The 17,570-nt window shown below is 44.8% G+C and overlaps 1 protein-coding gene across 1 annotated transcript in view; it reads right to left on the bottom strand.

Annotated features, from left to right (window-relative positions):
* LOC124278393 (mucin-like protein) overlaps nt 1-12,465 on the bottom strand; it is a 34,518-nt gene extending 22,053 nt beyond the window's left edge. Inside the window, exons 1-4 of the mRNA XM_046714109.1 lie at nt 12,217-12,465; nt 10,913-11,102; nt 9,450-9,625; nt 6,338-6,551 (exon numbers count right to left, since the gene is read on the bottom strand). Of these exons, the coding sequence (XP_046570065.1) occupies nt 6,338-6,551; nt 9,450-9,625; nt 10,913-11,102; nt 12,217-12,465 (829 nt within the window). The remainder of the gene's footprint in view (nt 1-6,337; nt 6,552-9,449; nt 9,626-10,912; nt 11,103-12,216) is intronic.
* Nucleotides 12,466-17,570: the final 5,105 nt, after the last annotated feature.

The raw sequence follows: 17,570 nt of genomic DNA, 5'->3' as shown, positions 1-17,570 counted from the left end.
TCGAGAATGGGTACGGTTGGCGGTAGAGTGTTTTTGAAGTGAGTACTTGGATAGTCGATGATGGGCACGGTTGGTGGTCGAGTGTTTTTGAAGTGATTACTTGGATAGACGAGAATGGGTACGGTTGGCAGTCGAGTGTTTTTGAAGTGAGTACGTGGATAGTCAAGAATGGGTACCCTTGGCAGTCGAGTGTTTTTGAAGTGAGTACTTGGATAGTCGAGAATGGGTACGGTTGGTGGTCGAGTGTGTGTGAAGTGAGTACTTGGATAGACGAATTGGTACGGTTGGTGGTCGAGTGTTTTTGAAGTGAGTACTTGGATAGTCGAGAATGGGTACGGTTGGTGGTCGAGTGTTTTTGAAGTGAGTGCTTGGATAGACGAGAATGGGTACGGTTGGCGGTAGAGTGTTTTTGAAGTGAGTACTTGGATAGTTGGGAATGGGTACGGTTGGTGGTCGAGTGTGTGTGAAGTGAGGACTTGGATAGACGAGGTTGGGTACGGTTGGCGGTCGAATGTGTGTGAAGTGAGGACTTGGATAGACGAGGTTGGGTACGGTTGGTGGTCGAGTGTGTGTGAAGTGAAATTACTTGGATAGATTCGAGAATGGGTACCGTTGGCGGGCAGAGTATTTTTTGAAGTGAGTACTTGGATAGGCGAGAATGGGTACGGTTGGCGGTCTAGTGTTTTGAAGTGAGTACTTGGATGAGTCGAGAATGGCAGTACGGTTGGTGGTCGAGGTGTTTTTGAAGTGAGTGCTTGGATAGACGAGAATGGGATATACGGTTGGCGGTAGAGGTGTTTTGAAGTGAGTACTTGGATAGTTGGGAATGGATACGGTTGGCGGTCGAGAGTTTTTTGAAGTAAGTACTTGGATAGTCGAGAATGGGAATACGGTTGGTGGTCGAAAGTGTTTTTGAAGTGAGTACTTGGATAGTCGAGGATAGCATGGGTTGGTGGTAGAAGTGTGTATGAAGTGAGAACTTGGATAGACGAGGTTGGGTACGGTTGGTGGTCGAGTGTTTTGAAATGAGTACTTGGATAGACGAGAATGGGTACAGTTGGTGGTAGAGTGTTTTTGAAGTGAGTACTTGGATAGTCGAGAATAAGGTACGGTTGGTGGTCGAGTGTTTTTTGAAGTGAGTACTTGGATAGACGAGAATGGGTATGGTTGGCAGTCGAGTGTTTTGAAGTGAGTACTTGGATAGTCAAGAATGGGTACGGTTGGCGGTCAGTGTTTTTGAAGTGAGTAATGCGGGATAGAGCGAGAATGGGTACAGTTGGTGGTCGAGTGTGTGTGAAGTGACTACTTGGATAGACGAGGTAGGTACGGTTGGTGGTCAGGTGTTTTTGAAGTGAGTACTTGGATAGTCGAAATGGAGTGCGGTTGGTGGTCGAGTGTTTTGAAGTGAGTACTTGGATAGAGAGAAGTTGGGTACAGTTGGTGGTAGAGTGTGTTTGTGAAGTGAGGACTTGGATAGACGAGGGTGGAGTACAGTTGGCGGTCGAGGTGTGTGTGAAGTGAGGACTTGGATAGACGAGGTGGGCACGGTTGGTGGTCGAGTGTGTGTGAAGTGAGGACTTGGATAGACGAGGATGGAGTACGGTTGGTGGTAGAGTGTGTGTGAAGTGAGGACTTGGATAGACGAGGTTAGGTACAGTTGGTGGTCGAGTGTGTGTGAAGTGAGGACTTGGATAGACGAGGATGGGTACGGTTGGCGGTCGAGTGTGTGTGAAGTGAGGACTTGGATAGAGCGAGGTTAAGAAGTACGGTTGTGGTAGAGTGTTTTGAAGTGAGGACTTGGATAGACGAGGTTGGAATACGGTTGGTGGTCGAAGTGTGTGTGAAGTGAGTACTTGGATAGACGAGAATGGGTACCGTTGGCGGTCGAGTGTTTTTGAAGTGAGTACTTGGATAGACGAGAATGGGTACGGTTGGCGGTCTAGTGTTTTTGAAGTGAGTACTTGGATAGTCGAGAATGGGTACGGTTGGTGGTCGAGTGTTTTTGAAGTGAGTGCTTGGATAGAGCGAGAATGGGTACAGTTGGCAGTCAAGTGTGTTTTTGAAGTGAGTACTTGGATAGTCGAGAATGGAGATACGGTTGGCGGTCGAAGTGTTTTGAAATGAGTACTTGGATAGTCGAGAATGGGTACGGTTGGTGGTCGAGTGTGTGAAAGTGAGAACTTGGATAGACGAGGTTAAGGTATGGTTGGTAGGTCGAGTGTTTTGAAATGAGAGTACTTGGATAGACGAGAATAGAGTACGGTTGGTGGTCGAAGTGTTTTGAAGTGAGTACTTGGATAGTCGAGAATGGAATACGGTTGGTGGTCGAGTGTTTTGAAGTGAGAGTACTTGGATAGAAGCGAGAATGGATCACGGTTGGCAGTCGAAAGTGTTTTGAAGTGAGTACTTGGATAGTCAAGAATGGGTACGGTTGGCGGTCGAAGTGTTTTTGAAGTGAGTACGTGGATAGTCGAGAATGGGTACAGTTTGTGGTCGAGTGTGTGTGAAGTGAGTACATGGATAGACGAATTGGTACGGTTGGCGGTCGAGTGTTTTTCAAGTGAGTACTTGGATAGTCGAGAATGGGTACACTTGGTGGTCGAGTGTTTTTGAAGTGAGTACTTGGATAGTCGAGAATGGGTACGGTTGGCGGTCGAGTGTTTTTGAAGTGAGTACTTGGATAGTCGAGAATGGGTACGGTTGGCCATCGAGTGTTTTTGAAGTGAGTGCTTGGATAGTCGAGAATGGGTACGGTTGGCGGTCGAGTGTTTTTGAAGTGAGTACTTGGATAGTCGAGAATGGGAACGCTTAGCGGTCTAGTGTTTTTGAAGTGAGTTCTTGGATAGTCGAGAATGGGTACGGTTGGCGGTAGAGTGTTTTTGAAGTGAGTACTTGGATAGTCGATGATGGGCACGGTTGGTGGTCGAGTGTTTTTGAAGTGAGTACTTGGATAGACGAGAATGGGTACGGTTGGCAGTCGAGTGTTTTTGAAGTGAGTACGTGGATAGTCAAGAATGGGTACCCTTGGCAGTCGAGTGTTTTTGAAGTGAGTACTTGGATAGTCGAGAATGGAAATTACGGTTGGTGGTGAAAGTGTGTGTGTGAAGTGAGTACTTGGATAGACAATTGGTACGGTTGGTGGTCGAGTGTTTTTGAAGTGAGTACTTGGATGGTCGAGAATGGGTACGGTTGGTGGTCGAGTGTTTTTGAAGTGAGTGCTTGGATAGACGAGAATGGGTACGGTTGGCGGTAGAGTGTTTTTGAAGTGAGTACTTGGATAGTTGGGAATGGGTACGGTTACGGTCGAAAGTGTTTTTTGAAGTGAGTACTTGGATAGTCGAGAATGGAATTACGGTTGGTGAGTCGAAAGGTTTTGAAGTGAGTACTTGGATAGTCGAGGATAGGTACGGTTGGTGGTAGAGTGTGTGAAGTGAGAACTTGGATAGACGAGGTTGGGTACAGTTGGTGGTCGAGTGTTTTTGAAATGAGTACTTGGATAGACGAGAATGGGTAACGGTTGGTGGTAGAGTGTTTTGAAGTGAGTACTTGGATAGTCGAGAATGGAATACGGTTGATGGTCGAGTGTTTTTGAAGTGAGTACTTGGATAGACGAGAATGGGTATGGTTGGCAGTCGAGTGTTTTTGAAGTGAGTACTTGGATAGTCAAGAATGGGTACGGTTGGCGGTCGAGTGTTTTTGAAGTGAGTACGTGGATAGACGAGAATGGGTACAGTTGGTGGTCGAGTGTGTGTGAAGTGACTACTTGGATAGACGAATTGGTACGGTTGGTGGTCGAGTGTTTTTGAAGTGTGTACTTGGATAGTCGAGAATGGGTACGGTTGGTGGCCGAGTGTTTTTGAAGTGAGTACTTGGATAGAGGAGGTTGGGTACGGTTGGTGGTAGAGTGTGTGTGAAGTGAGGACTTGGATAGACGAGGGTGGGTACGGTTGGCGGTCGAGTGTGTGTGAAGTGAGGACTTGGATAGACGAGGTGGGCACACGGTTGGTGGTCGAGTGTGTGTGAAGTGAGGACTTGGATAGACGAGGATGGGTACGGTTGGTGGTAGAGAGTGTGTGTGAAGTGAGGACTTGGATAGACGAGGTTGGAGTAACGGTTGGTGGTCGAGTGTGTGTGAAGTGAGGACTTGGATAGACGAGGATGGAATACAGTTGCTTTATGGTCGAGTGTGTGTGAAGTGAGGACTTGGATAGACGAGGTTGGCACGGGTTGTGGTAGAAGTGTTTTGAAGTGAGGGACTTGGATAGACGAGGTTGGGTACGGTTGGTGGTCGAGTGTGTGTGAAGTGAGTACTTGGATAGACGAGAATGGGTACCGTTAGCGGTCGAAAGTGTTTTGAAGTGAGTACTTGGATAGACGAGAATGGCATGGGTTGGCCGGTCTAGTGTTTTTAAGAAGTGAGTACTTGGATAGTCGAGAATGGAGTACGGTTGGTGGTCGAGTGTTTTTGAAGTGAGTGCTTGGATAGACGAGAATGGAGTACGGTTGGCGGTCAAGTGTTTTGAAGTGAGTACTTGGATAGTCGAGAATGGAGTACGGTTGGCTAGTCGAAAGTGTTTTGAAGTGAGTACTTGGATAGTCGAGAATGGGTACGGTTGGTGGTCGAGTGTGTGTGAAGTGAGAACTTGGATAGACGAGGTTGGGTACGGTTGGTGGTCGAGTGTTTTTGAAGTGAGTACTTGGATAGACGAGAATGGGTACGGTTGGTGGTCGAGTGTTTTTGAAGTGAGTACTTGGATAGTCGAGAATGGGTACGGTTGGTGGTCGAGTGTTTTTGAAGTGAGTACTTGGATAGACGAGAATGGGTACGGTTGGCGGTCGAGTGTTTTTGAAGTGAGTACTTGGATAGTCAAGAATGGGTACGGTTGGCGGTCGAGTGTTTTGAAGTGAGTACTTGGATAGACGAGAATGGGTACAGTTTGGTGGTCGAGAGTGTGTGAAGTGAGTACATGGATAGACGAGGGTTGGGTACGGTTGGTGGTCGAGTGTTTTTCAAGTGAGTACTTGGATAGTCGAGAATGGGTACACTTGGTGGTCGAGTGTTTTTGAAGTGAGTACTTGGATAGTCGAGAATGGGTACGGTTGGCGGTCGAGTGTTTTTGAAGTGAGTACTTGGATAGACGAGAATGGGTACGGTTGGCGGTCGAGTGTTTTTGAAGTGAGTACTTGGATAGTCGAGAATGGGTACGGTTGGCGGTCGAGTGTTTTTGAAGTGAGTACTTGGATAGTCGAGAATGGGTACGCTTGGCGGTCTAGTGTTTTTGAAGTGAGTACTTGGATAGACGAGAATGGGTACGGTTGGTGGTAGAGTGTTTTTGAAGTGAGTACTTGGATAGACGAGAATGGGTACGGTTGGTGGTCGAGTGTTTTTGAAGTGAGTACTTGGATAGACGAGAATGGGTACGGTTGGTGGTCGAGTGTTTTTGAAGTGAGTACTTGGATAGTCAAGAATGGGTACCCTTGGCGGTCGAGTGTTTTTGAAGTGAGTACTTGGATAGTCGAGAATGGGTACGGTTGGTGGTCGAGTGTTTTTGAAGTGAGTACTTGGATAGTCGAGAATGGGTACGGTTGGTGGTCGAGTGTTTTTGAAGTGAGTACTTGGATAGTCGAGAATGGGTACGCTTGGTGGTCGAGTGTTTTTGAAGTGAGTACTTGGATAGACGAGGTTGGGTACGGTTGGTGGTCGAGTGTTTTTGAAGTGAGTACTTGGATAGTCGAGAATGGGTACGGTTGGCGGTCGAGTGTTTTTGAAGTGAGTACTTGGATAGTCGAGAATGGGTACGGTTGGCGGTCGAGTGTTTTTGAAGTGAGTACGTGGATAGACGAGAATGGGTACGTTTGGTGGTCGAGTGTTTTTGAAATGAGTGACTGAGTGAAAGAAAGATGACAGTGCGAGTTGGCGGTAGAGTGAGTTGAGAGGGTTGTGTGCTGACGAATAACATTGATATAGTGGGTGGACAAAGGGGTAACTGTTAGAGTGATGGCGTTTCATTCACAGCCATAGTTCGCTGCAAGAACCTTTCTAGATCTTCTTCAAACAGAGGTAGATTATCACATTTTGAGTCTTGAGCCTTGTTGACATCATGTAATCTCCACAACAAAACACTAAAATCTTTATCATTACGCAGTTTCATCAATTGACGATCAGAGCGTATCAACCATCTTAGAATGTGGTAGCTTGCCCACATCGGACGGCGGGGAAGGTGAATAAGTGGCTGAAATTGACAAGGGAATGAGATTGTGGTTGTCAAACAGAGAATATACGCGTGAGTAATACTGTCTGGGTGTGGGTCCATGAAAAGTCAGAGAAAAGTCATACCTAGTGTAGGAGTTTGATAAAGATGGCAGTCATCTGGAGGCCGGAGTTCTGTGAGGTACAGGCCACAGAGGTCAGACAAGTCACAACACACGGTGCGTGGCTCCACGTCCTCCCGCAAGAATGCTGCGGGCTGCAGGAAGGGGGAGTGCCGCACGAAGTGACCCCCTGACGGGTACTGAACTTCCAGCGATCCATAAGAGTTGTAGCAACATCGCTAAATAACCCAACATATGAACAGGAGGCATATATGTAAAACATCAGTGCAAGAAATATCCAGTCTTGACTATCCTCCTATCCTCAGAACATATTCCGCATTGTGTAAAGGGTAAAAATAGATGTGAAAATTATTTGAATGGACCACATACATTTAGTGGTGGCACCGGGTGTCCAAGAAATGGGTGAGCAAGTCCTGCCTTAAGTAAACCGAGTTACTCTGGCTAGTAGGATGAGTTGCGTGGGTTTAACTTGTATCAACATTTCACTGATATAACGACGTGGATTTAAGGTTGCTTCGTATGTAAGTGTCTCTTGCTGACAAATCCAGATTAGATTTATAAACAGTAAAGGGAATCAAGTTTAACGAATTGTGACCTTCTTGACCAGTCTGCCATTTGTTCCCCGGAGGTTATTACAGGAATGTGTTTTAGAATGATATCAGGTATTTCGTTTGTTATTTGTGCACCGCTATATGACGGCGGTCTGTAAACAATCGAGTCAACCAAACAATCCAGTGATTGACATCATGAGCATCGATCTATAGGATATGATGACAAGTCAGCCACGTCAGCGAACCTAACCACCCGATCCCGATTGCGTTTGTCGCCTCTTACGACAAACGTCTGATGCTGAAGATCGGTTCTAGACCGGATCTCTACCACATGATGTCATTCTTAAATGCTGTCATCGAAAAGACTGTTCTTATCCCTAAAAACCATTAACTGTTACATTAATATTTATCTTGCCTCACACATGGATGTCGTTCTCTGATTGGCTAACGCTCTTCTATTACTTTCAATGTACCCCGCTTACAAGCGAAAAACATTTTCTATGTACCCCGCTGGGAATGCCGAACTCATTTGGTACTTCGTAGTAGTAATTTTTATCTCGAATACCATTGATTCACGTATGATGTACGGAAATTACCGATGTTTTGCGAATGCAAATCGATGGAAGGGAGATAACTCTAAATTTGGTTTTCTTGTCGTCTTGTCGTCTGGTACTTCACACTATGATCGGTTTCCCATGCTTCGAACAGTTCAAAATTACCATTGAGGTATTCGGTAATATAAATACGTTGTTCACTGGTCCCTTGGGGCCCATGGGTTGATGTACCCCCTCGAAACCAGTGAACAACTTATAATATTAAAAATTCAGTAATGTGTCCACTGGACTGGGACAAGTCAATACAGATCTAAACTGAAACCGGTTTCAGAAAACAGTGGCGTACCTACATGTACGCAAAGTGACAATTACCAACACAAGCTGGTTTCATGTGCCTTTCGCAGCATTCAATCGAGCCGTCCGTTAGAGTTACTGCCCCTTATGGAAGGGAAGCTACTATAAGACAGGGGTTTGAAATACACGGTCATATGCACAGGTAACAATTCGGACATATCCGGTCAAATTCAAATGCATTAAATTTGGCAAAAGACTCCGCATAGCTCTACCACGTCCCCAATGGAAACAGATTCCACTCGCTAAATTCATTGATATTTGAATTTCCAGAGTTACCCAAACGTCTTAGTTACAGCCTAGTGAGACACTGATTTTGAGTATTTCAGAAACAAAGATACTAACAATCATTACAGTTGTTTATCCACAGTCCCTACAGTCAATTCTAATTCGATGACCTATCAAGTCAAAACATTGATTACACAACAGTCTCGTTTCCTGCTGACTGGGTTCCGGCTATTGCGCAACTTAGTACAATAACCAGTCCAGAATTTTGAGCCCAACTCATTTAACTGGATATATAAATATTAATCAGTATTATTTGATACATCTAAGCACTTGTATATTGCAACACTACGCTCCTTCTAATCCTCGCAAACACGTCGTGCAGCGTGCTCTGTCGTACAGCGTGCTCTGACAAACGGAAATCTGGAAATCGTGGAAATCTCAAAACGAGGTTCTGCCGCTAGAAACGTTTGGCGGTCTGGTACGGACTTGACATTATATCAGTCACATTTGACTTATATTAATAAGCGCAAAGGACACATAACAGGTGTAACCAATGAGCCAGATGAATTGTGAATCATTGTACGACCTCTTCAGGGGCAGTCTGTGACGTCTTAGTTAACGACATGCTGCCTAAACATGTACATTAAATATAGAATTGTTTAAAACTTTAGAATTAAAATCAATTTGTAAATACCGTTTTCTTATGACACAAGAAAGTGGAATTCAGTGTAGCCTTAGTTGTTTCTAGTGTCTCTTTTCACTTTCATACGAGAAAATTCGGATCGGCTGAAAAGTAGGTTATCGTCTGAATTGGTCAATGAGACTCATGTTTCGGTTTGTGACGCCATGTATGTAACCACTAAACGTAGTATACACTTGACCTTTCATATTTACATAGCTATCCGCATCCGTTTACATCTGTATCCTGCCGAGAAAACGTCTCATTATGTGAGATATTATCATTCTTTCCATGCAGCTGACCGCAGATCCGAGCTAGAATTGATCTTCAGTAACCCATGCTTGTCGTAAAAGGCGACTAACAGGATCGGGTGGTCAGGCTCACTGACTTGGGTGACACATGTCATCGTATCCCAGCTGTGTACATCGATGCTCATGTTGTTGATCACTGGATTGTCTGGTCCAGACTCGATTATTTACAGACCGCCGCCATATAGCTGGAATATTTCTGAGGGTGGCGTAAACCTAAACTCATCTTTCGCTCCATGCAACTTGAAGGTTATATACCATATTTGGGATTACACTTTCTCAGTAGATTACAGATTCTAGTACTGTTTGCCACTTGAAGAAGGATGTGGATATGAATAAGAACGAATCTTGGTAATCCCTTGGGCCAGAAACACACGCTAAATATCACATTGTTACTACGTCCCATATCCACCGTTTAAAGACAAGAAGGAACGGAGATCCTTACCCTTGTAGCCGTAGTGTGGAAGCCTGGCCTCGGGAGGGTGGCATAGAAACAACCATCCCTGTACACAGAGAACCTTCGGTCCAGCTGCAGCTGTGAGTAGCTGCATGGGCAGCTGTAGGCTTGGTCAAGTTCCTGTTGTATAGCCCCCCAGATCCGCCTCCTCCTTTCGGTACCATCTCACGCACTCCAGGGCGGGGTTCCTCGCCTTCCGCTGGCAGTGCCCCAGCTTGTAGTACCATGCACCGGTGGTGTTCCCCATGTTGCCTACAACAGTCGTAAGTGCGTGAATTATTTGACTCACAACAGAATAATGTCCCTGTTATAAAACACACACACACATACCACACACGTACGTGTGAGTGAGTGTGAGTGTGAGTGAGAGAGAGAGAGAGAGAGAGAGAGAGAGAGAGAGAGAGAGAGTGTGTGTGTGTGTGTGTGTGTGTGTGTCTCAATCACATTTTCTCATTCATGGTTGAAACATTCATGGTTTAAATGTAACGTTGGAGGATCAAAACTGTTTTGATATCACGTAATGATATATCCTTTATCAACTATGAGGTAAAACAAAGTAAATCAACCTTATTTTGTTCGTAGTTGAAATCGAAAACATTTCGTTAAATTTAATTATGTCTATTCCACAAATTCCTGAACAGTATAATATTTTATCTATTGCTGGGTAATTTTGAGTAAAAATACCTCAATGAAAACAGATATTCTAGGCTCTGAAGTATTCATAAAAATGATAAAACGGATGCTCGAGGCTTTCTTCATTTTCAGAAACTGTGAAACTAAATCATTTTCAAGACATTGATGTATTCAATTATCGCCAGAGAAACCTAAGACCCAGATAATTAAACCAAGTAAATGAATACCCTGAATCTGATTTGCATGGTTTTGTATAGTTCTTTACAGTTCAGTGTGCCATTATTTGAATTAGAAACACATTTCAGATTCACCCGAATTTTTCGTATTACTGTAGCTCAAATCTTACATGGCATGATCTATTAACTATGGTCATATGAAGGACCGATTTATTATAGTGGTATGGAAGAATCGGGTTGTCCTTAACTTTCTGCACTGGTTTAGTTATCTCAACACTTTGTGTTCCAAATGGACTAAATATTCCTTGGAACACTAACTTAATTACTTCTTTTCAAAACGTACGCGTGTTCTTAAATGTTTGCTTTGTTATCATTACAATTAAGGTAATATAACATATTGATAATACAACATTATACGGGAATTTAGGTTTCTTTCTTTCTCCCAGCTATATGGCGGTGGTCTATAAATGATATAGTCTTGACAAAACAATCCAGTGATCAGCAGCATGAGCAACTATGTACGCAGTCAACTAAGTCAGCGAGCCTAACCACCCGTCCCCTTAAGTCGCATGGGTCGACTGAAGACCGGATCTTCACAGGTCGGGAATACAGGTAACTCCATCCCTAGTGCACCAGCCTCACCTATCTTCTCGTTGATCCTGAAGACAGACGTGGTTTCGCTGAAGGGGTTGTTCCTGTACGCCTGTGACCCACACTGCCAGCCGACCACAGCGATCCGGCCAGCGTCCACTGTCCACCCCATGTCTCCGTAGATGTACATGGCGTATGTGTCGTCCCCGTCGGTTACAAGCAGTAGCTGGAACGTCGTATTCTGTAGGAGAACAAAGTCACCAATGAAACTCTCGTGGATTGATACGAGGAAATCAAACACGAATTGTTCATTATATAAGATATTCATCTATTTATAATCACAAAGTTTCTGTCCATTTTGTAATACTGTAAAGAATGAATTACACTTCATATTTCTTTGTCCTTTATATAATGGTTTAAGGCAAATGTATTTTCCACAATGGTTACATTCAAATATTAATGCTACAAAACTGTATTCAATTTCAATACTTTCCTGTAAAACATCCTCATTACAATATAAGGTAGCTCTTTGTATTTATCACGCGCTTGTATTGAGGAGAGATTCAATGTAACGTGTGTGTCGCATGTTGTTTATGTTGTACATATTATGCATATTTATTTTGTATATGGGCCTCTGGCCTTCATGCAATAAACTGATTGATTGATTGATTGATATTACTGGAATATTTTCTGATTTTTTCCAGTTGTTTATCATTAGGACACAAGAAAGATACAAAGAACCCGTTCTCGCATGCATCTCGCATTAAATGTTATTATTAGAATCATCTCTTTTGATGTTTCTGACATGAGGGAATCATTAATATGTGGAGGGATAAATCGAAACGAGGCATATTTGTTAAAGTATTTACATTGTGTGGTGAACAGTGGAGGCAGTGTGTGTGAATGTATTATGGTGTATCTATAGTTTCACTTTTGATTTTAGATGGTATGAACTGACGTGGACTATATAGTCTTGTACTATGTAACCGCCTTTTTTGTTTGGACCGAGGAGCAAATGAAAGTATACCCCACCATTGTCAAATGCATAGAAACATAGTCGGTATAGTCTTGCTTGCCACAGGTTTATATATCCAGAAGAGATTGAAACCATAGGTGGCAGAACTTAAATCTCTGTATCATTAAATAAATATTGTTTATCATCTTATCAGATTCAATATGGATGGGATGTATGACATTCAAACAGTTTTAATACCTAATATCTGAATTCAGCTTTCTTTTTAAACTATATCTTCAACATTCAACGACCAATAAGGAAAATGGTAAGTCTTCAACACCGTATGTTTCCATTAAAACTCAAATCCTTCAATAGAGTTTATACAAAGGCAAACGTTTACCTGGCTAGGAGCAGTTGTAATCGCAGGGTATGGATTCACATGATCCCACGTGACTAGAAGTGCTGTCGCAGCGGTGAAGTTCTCAAACTCCGAGTTATGTGACTGCAAAGTTGACACTGCTGACTTCAGGAAGACTTCCGCCTCATTTGCAGAGGTGTTCGATACGGAGTATTTGTCATACAGGTGGTAGAAAATGTCAGCGAAGTTCGTCCCTTTCAGATCAATGTCGGACCAGAATGGCGCAACCATATTGTATTCTCCATACGGCAGTTTCTCAGGGTTAGAATTTACCCGAATTTTGTCCATTGTGATATACCCGTCTGTATATACCTGTGGAAATAGAGACATGGTGGACATGTGATAGTGTGTCGGTACAGACATGTTAAAAGGTTACTTATCGAAAAATGTGTTCTTAAGATATCTACATGTACATGAAAGCCTAACGTTACATCGATAAATATAAATGCATTTCATGCACTTCAACAGATACCATCTAACATTTTTGAAGTATTGGACCCGTGAACACCCGAGTTGGAATTGATCTTCAGTAACCTAGCTTGTCGTAAGAGACGACTAACGGGATCGAGTGGTCAGGCTCGCTGACTTGGTTCACACATGTCATCGGTTCCCAGTTGGGTAGAGTGATGCTCATGCTGTTGATCGCTGGGTTGTCTGGTCCGGACTCGATTATGTCCAGACCGCCGCCATATAGCTGGAATATTGCTAGTGGGTCGTAAAACTGACATACTCACTAACTCTGAAATATTGTTAAAGCATCAAAGAGCTCATTCGCAAAGAACGTACATAGACGTCGTGGGCCCGATGACATCCACAGGTAAACCCAGTTGGGACGTTGATTGCAGAACTGTACACATCATCTCCATGGTTTAAATGGGTATCACCTTCTTCTTCTCCATATGGAAACATACCTGGAAGAATCAGAACCTGAACATGTTCAAAGGAATTAATTCAATTTACAGAAAAAATGGACACGATTTGAATCACATTTATTGTTCATTAATGATAAATAAATACAGAAGTAAAAAAGTTGTAATAGCGAAAGGTGTAGTAATACTTACGTATTCTTGGCCGTTCCGGAAACTTGTGTTCTGACGGTGTAGAATGTAAGTCTGGATGTGACTTATACGGTGACTGTGATATTCTAGACATTCCAGTGGATGACGTGACCTGCTCCGTGCTTGCTGTTGAAGATTTCACAGTAGCACTTGTAGTTGATCCCCGTGTGGATTCTGATGTCATCTCTGTACTGGAGGAAGAGGTCGGAATGCTGGACGAAATCTCGCTCGTCAGTGAGGACGTATGAACTGTGCTTGTAGACATTCCAGTGGATGATGTGACCTGCTCCGTGCTTGCTGTTGAGAATTCAGTTGTAGCACTCTTTGTTGATGTCTCAGTGGGCGATGTCACTTCCTCTGTAGATGTAGGTGCAGAGCTTTGGGGTTCTGCATACGATCCTGGTTTCGAGCTACTAGATGACGGTGAGGAGAGGTCTGTTTGAGCTTGAGAAGGAGATGTTGAAGTTGTTTCTGATGTTGGCGAGCTCCCAAGTGTAGAACTTGTAGTCGATTCCTGTGTGGATTCTGATGTCATCTCTGTACTGGAGGAAGAGGTCGGAATGCTGGAAGAAGTCTCGCTCGTCAGTGAGGACGTAAGAACTGTGTTTGTAGTGGCCTGCTCCCTGCTTGCTGTTGAAGATTCCACAGTAGCACTTGTAGTTGATCCTCGTGTGGATTCTGATGTCATCTCTGTACTGGAGGAAGAGGTCGGAATGCTGGACGAAATCTCGCTCGTCAGTGAGGACGTATGAACTGTGCTTGTAGACATTCCAGTGGATGATGTGACCTGCTCCGTGCTTGCTGTTGAGAATTCAGTTGTAGCACTCTCTGTTGATGTCTCAGTGGGCGATGTCACTTCCTCTGTAGATGTAGGTGCAGAGCTTTTGGGTTCTGCATACGATCCTGGTTTCGAGCTACTAGATGACGGTGAGGAGAGGTCTGTTTGAGCTTGAGAGCGAGATGTTGAAGTTGTTTCTGATGTTGGCGAGCTCCCAAGTGTAGAACTTGTAGTCGATTCCTGTGTGGATTCTGATGTCATCTCTGTACTGGAGGAAGAGGTCGGAATGCTGGACGAAATCTCGCTCGTCAGTGAGGACGTATGAACTGTGCTTGTAGACATTCCAGTGGATGATGTGACCTGCTCCGTGCTTGCTGTTGAGAATTCAGTTGTGGCACTCTCTGTTGATGTCTCAGTGGGCGATGTCACTTCCTCTCTGTAGATGTAGGTGCAGAGCTTTTGGGTTCTACATACGGTCCTGGTTTCGAGCTACTAGATGACGGTGAGGAGAGGTCTGTTTGAGCTTGAGAGCGAGATGTTGAAGTTGTTTCTGATGTTGGCGAGCTCCCAAGTGTAGAACTTGTAGTCGATTCCTGTGTGGATTCTGATGTCATCTCTGTACTGGAGGAAGAGGTCGGAATGCTGGAAGAAGTCTCGCTCGTCAGTGAGGACGTAAGAACTGTGTTTGTAGTGGCCTGCTCCTGCTTGCTGTTGAAGATTCCACAGTAGCACTTGTAGTTGATCCTCGTGTGGATTCTGATGTCATCTCTGTACTGGAGGAAGAGGTCGGAATGCTGGACGAAATCTCGCTCGTCAGTGAGGACGTATGAACTGTGCTTGTAGACATTCCAGTGGATGATGTGACCTGCTCCGTGCTTGCTGTTGAGAATTCAGTTGTAGCACTCTCTGTTGATGTCTCAGTGGGCGATGTCACTTCCTCTGTAGATGTAGGTGCAGAGCTTTTGGGTTCTGCATACGGTCCTGGTTTCGAGCTACTAGATGACGGTGAGGAGAGGTCTGTTTGAGCTTGAGAAGGAGATGTTGAAGTTGTTTCTGATGTTGGCGAGCTCCCAAGTGTAGAACTTGTAGTCGATTCCTGTGTGGATTCTGATGTCATCTCTGTACTGGAGGAAGAGGTCGGAATGCTGGACGAAATCTCGCTCGTCAGTGAGGACGTATGAACTGTGCTTGTAGACATTCCAGTGGATGATGTGACCTGCTCCGTGCTTGCTGTTGAGAATTCAGTTGTAGCACTCTCTGTTGATGTCTCAGTGGGCGATGTCACTTCCTCTGTAGATGTAGGTGCAGAGCTTTTGGGTTCTACATACGATCCTGGTTTCGAGCTACTAGATGACGGTGAGGAGAGGTCTGTTTGAGCTTGAGAGCGAGATGTTGAAGTTGTTTCTGATGTTGGCGAGCTCCCAAGTGTAGAACTTGTAGTCGATTCCTGTGTGGATTCTGATGTCATCTCTGTACTGGAGGAAGAGGTCGGAATGCTGGATGAAATCTCGCTCGTCAGTGAGGACGTATGAACTGTGCTTGTAGACATTCCAGTGGATGATGTGACCTGCTCCGTGCGTGCTGTTGAGAATTCAGTTGTAGCACTCTCTGTTGATGTCTCAGTGGGCGATGTCACTTCCTCTGTAGATGTAGGTGCAGAGCTTTGGGTTCTACATACGGTCCTGGTTTCGAGCTACTAGATGACGGTGAGGAGAGGTCTGTTTGAGCTTGAGAGCGAGATGTTGAAGTTGTTTCTGATGTTGGCGAGCTCCCAAGTGTAGAACTTGTAGTCGATTCCTGTGTGGATTCTGATGTCATCTCTGTACTGGAGGAAGAGGTCGGAATGCTGGAAGAAGTCTCTCGCTCGTCAGTGAGGACGTAAGAACTGTGTTTGTAGTGGCCTGTTCCCCGCTTGCTGTTGAAGATTCCACAGTAGCACTTGTAGTTGATCCTCGTGTGGATTCTGATGTCATCTCTGTACTGGAGGAAGAGGTCGGAATGCTGGACGAAATCTCGCTCGTCAGTGAGGACGTATGAACTGTGCTTGTAGACATTCCAGTGGATGATGTGACCTGCTCCGTGCTTGCTGTTGAGAATTCAGTTGTAGCACTCTCTGTTGATGTCTCAGTGGGCGATGTCACTTCCTCTGTAGATGTAGGTGCAGAGCTTTTGGGTTCTGCATACGTTCCTGGTTTCGAGCTACTAGATGACGGTGAGGAGAGGTCTGTTTGAGCTTGAGAGCGAGATGTTGAAGTTGTTTCTGATGTTGGCGAGCTCCCAAGTGTAGAACTTGTAGTCGATTCCTGTGTGGATTCTGATGTCATCTCTGTACTGGAGGAAGAGGTCGGAATGCTGGACGAAATCTCGCTCGTCAGTGAGGACGTATGAACTGTGCTTGTAGACATTCCAGTGGATGATGTGACCTGCTCCGTGCTTGCTGTTGAGAATTCAGTTGTAGCACTCTCTGTTGATGTCTCAGTGGGCGATGTCACTTCCTCTGTAGATGTAGGTGCAGAGCTTTTGGGTTCTGCATACGATCCTGGTTTCGAGCTACTAGATGACGGTGAGGAGAGGTCTGTTTGAGCTTGAGAGCGAGATGTTGAAGTTGTTTCTGATGTTGGCGAGCTCCCAAGTGTAGAACTTGTAGTCGATTCCTGTGTGGATTCTGATGTCATCTCTGTACTGGAGGAAGAGGTCGGAATGCTGGAAGAAGTCTCGCTCGTCAGTGAGGACGTAAGAACTGTGTTTGTAGTGGCCTGCCCCTGCTTGCTGTTGGAAGATTCCACAGTAGCACTTGTAGTTGATCCTCGTGTGGATTCTGATGTCATCTCTGTACTGGAGGAAGAGGTCGGAATGCTGGACGAAATCTCGCTCGTCAGTGAGGACGTATGAACTGTGCTTGTAGACATTCCAGTGGATGATGTGACCTGCTCCGTGCGTGCTGTTGAGAATTCAGTTGTAGCACTCTCTGTTGATGTCTCAGTGGGCGATGTCACTTCCTCTGTAGATGTAGGTGCAGAGCTTTGGGTTCTACATACGGTCCTGGTTTCGAGCTACTAGATGACGGTGAGGAGAGGTCTGTTTGAGCTTGAGAGCGAGATGTTGAAGTTGTTTCTGATGTTGGCGAGCTCCCAAGTGTAGAACTTGTAGTCGATTCCTGTGTGGATTCTGATGTCATCTCTGTACTGGAGGAAGAGGTCGGAATGCTGGACGAAATCTCGCTCGTCAGTGAGGACGTATGAACTGTGCTTGTAGACATTCCAGTGGATGATGTGACCTGCTCCGTGCTTGCTGTTGAGAATTCAGTTGTAGCACTCTCTGTTGATGTCTCAGTGGGCGATGTCACTTCCTCTGTAGATGTAGGTGCAGAGCTTTTGGGTTCTGCATACGGTCCTGGTTTCGAGCTACTAGATGACGGTGAGGAGAGGTCTGTTTGAGCTTGAGAAGCGAGATGTTGAAGTTGTTTCTGATGTTGGCGAGCTCCCAAGTGTAGAACTTGT

Source organism: Haliotis rubra, unplaced genomic scaffold (genome assembly GCF_003918875.1).
Source record: "Haliotis rubra isolate DU_JTF1 unplaced genomic scaffold, ASM391887v1 Scf236, whole genome shotgun sequence".
Classification (NCBI taxonomy): domain Eukaryota; kingdom Metazoa; phylum Mollusca; class Gastropoda; order Lepetellida; family Haliotidae; genus Haliotis; species Haliotis rubra.
This window is presented reverse-complemented; position numbering and strand designations above follow the sequence as displayed.